We start from the raw sequence: 9,129 nt of genomic DNA, 5'->3' as shown, positions 1-9,129 counted from the left end.
AAATTGTAGAAAAAATAGCCCGTGCAAAGTTACACATCATTACGGTATTATACAAAAAAATATTAGATTAGTCATAATTCGCCAGTTCCCTACACCATACCATGGAAAAAATCAGCGGGGATAGTGGAAGTAATATTCTTATTATGCGTAACGGAAAATTGCCCGTAATTTTCTGCCTTATGAATGGAAGCATTATAAAACATCCTCTGAATTTGTTTCATTTAAAAATTTCTTCATAAAAAGCTGCTTCTCTGATAAAGGTTTTGTATATTCGGAATTGGGCTCACTCTGTTGTCAATAATATGAACTGTCAACACAATGCAAAGTTTTGAAACGCTAAATTCATTTTGATGAACCAGCGCACATACAGAAAAACATTAAGATTTATTACTACATTTTTGAGAAACTTCAAAACAAAACAACTGTTGTGTTTTTTCTCTCTGACCATGAGTAAAAGATCCTTCTATACATGCGCGCAGCATACACATTGACAATTGAATAAAAAAAATGAGTGGGAAAAAACACAATAGTGGTTGTGCTTTGACGTTTCTTAAAAATGTAGTAGTAAATCTTAATGTTTTTCTCTATGTCCGATATTAATCCAATTTAAAGCTAAACATGACGTAGGAGAATCGAAAATGAACATAGATTATGTTACAATTTGCGGCACATATTTAATAAAATACAGAACAACCTTAGTTAATGCAGTCTTGTCTTTGAACATTCTTCGTATTTTCAGTGTTGTCCACTGTTTACGTACACACGTATCCAAACATTACTATGGATTCATCGTGGTTCATTAGCCTTACTTGTCACTCTAATTATCTGGTGAAAAAAAATCTGTTTTACATACGCACATTTATTTCGAAAAAATAAAATAAACAATCGTCTGTTCTCAATCTGTGAAATAAAAAGATAAATTGAAAATGTATTTTGAATCATCATTACTGCATGTCTGATGAAATCAGATTGTATTCTTACTGTTAATGACACATTGAATTTGTTGCATAATTTCTTCTCCGATACGATTCTAGTTTGATTTACAATTAAATATGGTGATAAGTGTTTTCATTCGTTAAATAGTGATAAAAGCCTTTTCATCCGTTGATCATCGTATCATTATTTATGAACATATTCATTGAGTGTGAAATAAATAGCGAAGGTCAGAATGCAATATCAATAATATAAAATTTTGTCATCTGACACAATCACTTTTGCCGCGGTTATTGTACTTGAAATCATTTTCCGCTGAAAATAAAGTGTATTGTTCGTCGAATCGGTTGTTATCAAACTCACAGAGAACTAAATCAAAAAATAATTAACAACGAAATTAATATATTAACAACGAAAGCGACATTTGTATGTATTTGTGTATTTTGCTCTCTTTCATTCGCTCTCCTCGTCCGATACGTTCTTTTACACGGTTCTTTCGACGCTTGTGATTGTACTTGTGTATCAGCAACGAATCTTACAGAGAAATGCCGATCTATGTCGAATTAAAGTGAGTGATGTTTAGTGAAACAAACGTTCGTTCGCTCACAAATCAACATGCCAGTTTAGTAACTTGGAACACACAAACTGTACAGTGTACTATACATCATTTTGTTATAATATAGTTTTTTTTGTCCAGAGACTGACATTAATTCACTACATACGAACTTTTGAAAGTTTTTTTCATCTGTTTCATTGATATTTTTTTATATTTGTGGTATGTATCATATGCCTTTATCTTCAAATGTTTACGATTTATACTGTAAATAGTGAACTATGTTGCAAAATCACACATACATCTTATTCACTGGTATAGGCGAGAAATTTTAATCGTATATATATGATGAATAGGACGTGAATAAAATTTGTATGAACGAATAGATGAAAGCCCCTAGATATTTATTTAATTAAAACAAAGAGAAATAAAATGTCTTACATCCGTAAGATGAACTTTTCCGCACTGTGATCCACAACATGCATTTATTACGTATCTTTTACCGTAAATATGAATTCATGAGAAAACTGAATCTGATATAAGTTTTGCGATACAAATCATTTTTGATAGACTTTTCAAGACCTGTATGATATCGTAATCATGTGAAAATTTGCACAAAAAGCTAAAATTCTGAAAGTTTGAAGAAATTTAAATACAATTAAGTGGTACCTTCCATACAAAATTTTCGGTTTTTAGGTACCCCTAATATGCATTGAAATTACTTCAAACTCTCGGTATATTATTTTTGTGTGAAAAAAATAAGCGGTGCAAAGTTTCAGCTCATTACGATATCATACAGACATGGCTTCCATACAAAAATTCAATTTTTTGAAATTTTTGTATAAAAAGTGTGTCCAAAATTATTTGTATCGCAAAACTAACGTCATATTCGGTTTTCTCATACCCAAAAACCCCCCAATACATATTTTTGAGTGTTTAAGAATACATTAAATATCACTTTTGGAAGAAAAATTGAATTTTCTCCATGGATGCCAATGGGCATCACACCAGACATGACACGTCACTCTATCAACCAAAGTCGCTCAAAATCTAATGGTTTCTATTCCTCGGCACTCCCAATCATCCTGTGAAGTCAGATTTTGAATTACTTTTCTTGTTTGAAAGTAATCGTGTTAACAAATTTTTGCGTATATGGTAAGCACATACATTCGGACATCGAAAAAATGCTAGATTCGTGTTCCCTGGCCCCTAAAACACCCAGAAAACATGTCTTTGAGGGGTGTTCATTTTTCAACCGATTCCAACAATTAATGAGTCCGTTTACAGACATCAATCTCTGAGAAAATACACACTGAAAAAACACCTAACCTCAAAATGAGACGATTTGACATAAAATTCAGTTTATCCGAAGTCTCATTTATTTTTGGATAAATTCGAGTAAACAATTTTTTTTTTCAATTTTTTTGTGCGTTATACCGAGTCTCCGAGAGTTTCATATAAGCATGCCATATAGCAGCAGAAAAGACAGTTGAAAACGAGACCTTTCTAACGGTACCACTTTTATTCGGATCGGTTGAGGCGTTTGGGCGCCAGCCCGGAACACACAGACATACATACATACATACATTCGCTTTTATATATTTAGATAAATGAGACTTCGGATAAACTGAGTTTTATGTCAAATCGTCTCATATTGAGGTTAGGTCTTTTTTGTGTGCATATTAACCCCATTTGTGCCCAACTTCTAGATCACATGTGACCAGGTCACATGTGGTTCACCCTTTTTTATTTTGTCATCATCAATTTATAGAATTTCAACGAAAGTAGGAATGAAAAAACAAAGGGCAAGCGCAATTTGGACAGATACTTATAACACCATCTACGTAAAACACGCTGACTACAATGTAAATCAAACATATATCTGTTTCCCCTTCTTCTTCATCTCCTTCCCCTCGCTATACTTTTACATTGTAGTAAGCCTGTTTTACACAGATGGCGTTTTTCTGTAAGATATGTGACTTCACAATACAATCTTATTGACTTTGCTCATCTCTCGTGAAAAAATACGTGAAGAAAACTTCTTATTCTGATACAAATTTAACGTTATTTTATTTATAAAATGCTAACGTTTCCGGAAATAATGTTTCCATCATCAGGCGAGCTATAAAACTGAAACCTCCACAAAAATTATGTCATATGTTTACTACTAGGGGCGTATTACTACTTGTTTACTCAGACATTTTGTACTTTAACTTGTTTTAAATATTCAAAACTTTCGTAAACTTGAAATAACTTGCAAATACTCACCATACTTGCACCATAAATCATGAATGAAACTCGCCGCCATATTCGTTCGTTCTGTTTTTCTGTCAAATAATAAACGCCAAAAAAACAGACTGAATTCAAAAAAAGAGCCCGATTTTGGAAAAAACATATTTGATTTATGTTCAAATATTATATTTTAGTATCAATTTATTTGACGAATGAATTTATATTTTTCTTTTTTTTTAATTTCTATATATCTTTCATTTCTATCTAGAAATAACTTGACAATACAACATACTTGAATAACTAGAAGAATAACACAAGTTGTTTCTAAATAGAAATTAAAGAAATATAAAAATTAACAAAAGGAAAAAAAGAAGAATATATATTCGTCAATTATAAATAAAATAAGTTAAAAATAGTTAAAAGTAGTATAGTATCTGAACATAAATATCCTATTAAATATCTTTTTTCTTTAAATCGGGCTCTTTTTTTGAATTTGATTTGTTTTTTTGGCGTTTTTCATTTGACAGAAAAACAGACCGAACAAACATGGCGGCCAGTTTCATACATTCATAACATCAAAAACTGGGTCTGTGAAGCGTGAAAAAAGGATAAAACTCGTGGAAAGGTTGACATTTTATGTAAACTTGTAAAAACTTAATCAGTAATGCGCCCCTAGCAAAAATGGTTCGATAAAACTTCGAAAATAAACCGATTTTAAAAAGAGTCCGAATTCATAAATTGTCATCTAGATTGTCATTCATCGTCGGTAATACAGATATCAAAACTTAGCAAAACTCACCTATACTGGCCATTACTTGTACTAAACATTTGAAACTCATTGAAACTCGTTTAAACTTGCAAATTTTATGCAAATGTGTAAAAACTTAATCAGTAATACGCCCCTAGGTTTACTACAATTAGAAAATTTAGTTGATGTTTAAAATATGAAACAAATGTGAAAAGTGAAAAATAATCATAATTACATTGATGACAATATTAAGTAATTTATGAAAGTAGGAAAACAATATTTTTTCGAGCCGACAACGACCGACAAAAACACATTTTACTTTTCCGCACACACCTAGTGTGTAAGGGGAAAGTATTGCACGTTGTCCGCCGTACGCAAAATTTGTCCATCGATTATCTCAACCCCCAGAAAAGTTATTTAAAATCTGACTGTACAGGATGATTGGGGGTCGCGAGGAATAGAAATCATTAGATTTTGAGCGACTTTGGTTGATGGAAAGAAATGTCATGCCTGGAGTGATACCTATGAAAAAGAGTCCAATTTTCGTCCAAAAGTCATACTTAATGTAGACTTAAACCCTCAAAAATATGTATTCGGGGGTTTTTTTGCACGAGAAAACCGAATCCGAGGTAGTTTTGAGATACAATCAATTTTTGATACAGTTTCCTTGAAAAAACCGCAAAAAAATTGAATTTTTGTATGGAAGCCATGCCTATATGCTACCTTAATGACGTGAAACTTTGCACCGCTTATTTTTTATACAAAAAAAAATAACATTCTGAAAGTTTGAAGAGATTTCAATCAAAATTAGGGGTACCTCCCATCAAAAACGAATATTTTGTATGGGAGGTACTCTTAATTTTGGTTTAAATTTCTCCAAACCCTCCGAATGTTATTTTTCTTGTGAAAAAAATAACCTGTGCAAAGTTTCACACCATTAAGGTAGCATACAGACATGGCTCCCATACAAAAATCCAAATTTTTTGTGACTTTAGTTATGAAAAGTGTTAGAAAATAGAATACTTTCAAATTTCGTACAAATGGGTTCATCATGAAAGTGTGAAAAATCTTTTGCGACTACTTCTGCTGGTAGTAAATTAAAGAATATTTCGATGCCGAACACATCTTTTGGTCTCGAACTTTACGCCGCTTGAAAGGCTTGAAAAATCAAACAAGTATTATTTTGAACTAGCCTAATAAAATACGCAACTACCACCGCGCGGAAAAGTTCGTCTTACTCCCGTAAGACTCTTTATTTTTTTATTGTGATAATATTGAACCAAGTTGAACGTTTAGCTGATAGATAACAAGCCGACAGAAACTGAAAAAAATGTTTAGTTGAAATAGCTATGTTCAAAAATAATTTTTCATTTTCTTTCTAATTTTTAGTTTAGTTATTATATTTGTATAGATTTCAATTTCTTGTTTAATTTGAATTATGAACTATAGAAGATTGCACAAACAAATTTTTTTATGGTTAAGTTGACAGCAATGTTCAATTTGACATTTCAAACACGTCAATTGTTTGAAGAAGAAGCGCATGTTTGAGTCTCACTCGTTTATAAGTAATTTACATAGGTTTTTCCAGCCCACGCTTAGCAGCACTAAAAACAAATCGTCACGACAGTGCCAAGTACCCCGAGGATTAGTAAATATGTCTCAAAACGAATCAGCGGCAATAGTACAGGACAATCAAAACTCTGGTTACGGTGCTATCCTTCGAAGAACTTCAACGCATAATTTCGATAATATACGTCCAAGTACACCACCATTGCATCGAATCGAAACGGCACCGTTAATATCACAATCCGTTCTGTCAACGTCTACAATTCAATCAAGTTCCGATCAAATGGTATCGACAATTTCAACGTGGTCAAAAATTGGTTTTGGTTTTGGTCATATATTCAATGATCTCTGTGCTGGTGTATGGTTTAGCTACTTATTGTTGTTTATGAAAGGTGCACTACGAATGTCCGGCACAGAGTCGGGCGCAATGATGATGTTGGGTCAAGTTGGCGATGCGTTAGCCACCCCGATCGTTGGGTTTTTGGTGGATAAATTTGGGACTAAACAAAGATGGCATATATTTGGTAAGATAAAAAAATGTGAATCTCATAACGAATTGAAATGTTCATATTTTAATCTATTTCACAGGAACGTTTCTCGTATTTATCACATTTCCGATGATATTTTCGCTGTGCCCAATGTGCAGTGTATGGCCATCGTGGTGGCATGTGCTTTACTTTTCGGTTGTCATTCTATTATTCCAAATCGGTTGGCCAATTGTACAGGTTTCACATTTGGCTATTATTCCGGAAATGGCGCGTACACAAAAAGATCGAACTCAATTGACGTCAGTGCGTTATTCGGCATCGGTTATAGCCAATGTGATTGTATTCATTGTCACATGGGTCGTATTACGTTCAAACCGTACATCGGATGAAGCAAAAATCACCGAAAAAGATGCGTACCGCTTTCGAGTGAGTAACAAACTGCGATTTTTAATAACTAATATTGTAGGTTTTTATTTATTTCTTCTTCACCAGGATATTTCATTGATTCTTACATTTATTGGTTTGTGTACGACGGTTGTGTTTCAATTTTCACTAACATTCAGTGGTTATGGTTTACGTCGATTGCAAGCATACAATAACCGTCGAGCATCACTAGAATCGCGTTCATCGTATCGGCGACTAAGCGATTCAAACGATCCTGATGGACAACCCATAACAATGCATGCACCACCTCAACGTCGCCCCAAAAATTTTTTCAAATCTATAAAAATTTATCAAAATGGATTGCTTTACGTTTTTTCGCGAATTTTTACTACGACAGCATTAGTTTACATTCCATTGTGGTTGAACGATCGACTGGTACAAATATTATATATTATTACGTTATTATTATTTGTTGATTATTTTCGATTATCCCCTTAGGTACAAATATCAAAAGTGCCGGGTCTTACGGAACGCATTGACACAAGACATGAAGTTGAACACATTGCCATTGTGCCCATGGTTCAATATTTGGCATCGTTTGTATCGTCACTTTTGATGGATAAATCACATCATGTGCTCGGTCATAAGTCATTGTATTTGTTGGGTTCATTGGCCTGCATTTTTGGTTGTTTTCTTGTCGAAACAAGTATTTCAATCAAATTGTCCAACGCACGTCTGTATAGCATCGCAACGTTATTTGGTGCCGGCAGTTCCATTACGATGATATCCAGCTTATGTCTAATTGCTAATATGATTGGCAAGCATGCAGAACAGAGTGGATTCATTTATTCAGCCGTTACATTTGCCGATAAATTGATTACAGGTGTTGCCGTTTTGGTCATTGAATCATTGTAAGTGTGGAAATGGTTCGATTGATTGCATTAATTTCTAACGATTTTAAGCAGTTAGCTATTTTTTTTTAACTTTGAGTCACATTATTTTATTGAATTATGTTTCATACTTCTTTTGAAAAATATCTTGCGATTTTTTTTAGGATATTCTCATTTCGATATTTCTTATCTATTTCCAGTAAATGTAAAGACCGAGCAACTTGTCCCGATTACTATAAAAACGTGTTGGCTCGTGCATGTGGTGGAGCTGCTATTCTGGGTGTACTTACATTATTCACATTGTTCTTTTATCGTCGGCGTGCTCCCGTCCGTTCAATTTAATTTATATTTATTTGCTAAATTATTGTAGCAAATTTAATGTAATCCTATCATGTCAAATTATATTAGCGTCTATAAATTCTATAGTTATATTTCAAATAGAGTTTGAGTTTTATTGTAAATATTTGTTGGACGGGTGTTCAAAAAAAGATAAATATTCATACAAAATGAAAAATATACAATTTTCCTAATTATAAATTATATATGATAAATAAATAAGTAGTTATCAATTCTATAAAGAAATAAAATATATTCATAAGAAAAAGACAGAGAAGAAGAAAAAAATACATGTTTTTTCCTTGTGTTTTATTTTTTGTGTATAAATTTTGGTTAATTCTTTTATAATAAAAAATGTTGTGTCAATTGGTACTAAGTGTAAGTAAATAATGTATAATATCATAGTGATGTGTAACTTTGCACGGGTTATTTTTTCTACAAAAAAAAATGTTCTGAAAGTTTGAAGGAATTTCGACGAAAAAATCGAAAATGTTGTATGGGAGGTATCCCTATATTTATTTGGAATTTCTTCAATTATGTATTTCGTTAAGAAAAAAGATTCACGTGTTTTTACTGTGATTAAATTACAACAAACATTGATTTATTGCATTTTCTTGAGTCGAAATTCATTAGATCTCTTCCCAAAATGTATATTTGCTGTGGTGTTATCACTGTAAAAACTTGTGAATCCTATTTTCTTATCAAAATACATAAGCTAAACAAATTTGAGGAAAATTCAATGAAAAATAAAGAATAACTTCGAATTTTTAGTAATTTTTTTTTACATTTTTACCAATTTTAAAATCTGCACTTCTGATAAAACGAAAAAAAAATTAATATCGAGTATTGTTCTGATAATAAATCCTAAATACATTACAATGCTATATGTTCTTTGATGAATACATAAAAAAAACTACAAAATAATCCGTAAATTGTGTCATAAATAATAAAATAAAATTAAAATGTATTTGAAGCATTTTTTCTCTCGTGCAAAAAAAA

At 32.1% G+C, this 9,129-nt stretch overlaps 1 protein-coding gene and 1 long non-coding RNA gene across 8 annotated transcripts; one reads left to right on the top strand and one right to left on the bottom strand.

Annotated features, from left to right (window-relative positions):
* Nucleotides 1-654: 654 nt before the first annotated feature.
* On the bottom strand, nt 655-1,286 carry LOC116337288. The gene is made up of 2 exons (XR_004200797.1): nt 982-1,286; nt 655-900 (listed from the first exon to the last, which is right to left on the bottom strand). It is a non-coding gene; the product is annotated as an uncharacterized LOC116337288 (long non-coding RNA).
* On the top strand, nt 679-8,269 carry LOC116337286 (major facilitator superfamily domain-containing protein 12-like). Of its 7 annotated transcripts, none has more exons than XM_031761717.1 (6): nt 679-828; nt 6,045-6,556; nt 6,621-6,946; nt 7,013-7,339; nt 7,403-7,815; nt 7,995-8,269. In XM_031761717.1, the coding sequence occupies exons 2-6, from the start codon at nt 6,121-6,123 to the stop codon at nt 8,134-8,136; spliced, it is 1,644 nt and encodes a 547-aa protein (XP_031617577.1). In that variant the 5' UTR covers nt 679-828; nt 6,045-6,120; the 3' UTR covers nt 8,137-8,269. The 7 variants fall into 7 exon arrangements, with proteins under 7 accessions (XP_031617577.1, XP_031617576.1, XP_031617579.1 ...); XM_031761716.1 differs by lacking the exon at nt 679-828 and adding an exon at nt 1,061-1,162; XM_031761719.1 differs by lacking the exon at nt 679-828 and adding an exon at nt 1,093-1,162 and having other exon boundaries at nt 6,055-6,556.
* The last annotated feature ends 860 nt before the right edge of the window (nt 8,270-9,129 follow it).

Source organism: Contarinia nasturtii, unplaced genomic scaffold (genome assembly GCF_009176525.2).
Source record: "Contarinia nasturtii isolate CC-2019 unplaced genomic scaffold, AAFC_CNas_1.1 Cnas_scaffold_220, whole genome shotgun sequence".
NCBI lineage: Eukaryota > Metazoa > Arthropoda > Insecta > Diptera > Cecidomyiidae > Contarinia > Contarinia nasturtii.
Note: the sequence above shows the minus strand (reverse complement) of the source record. Positions and strands in the feature narration are given on the sequence as shown.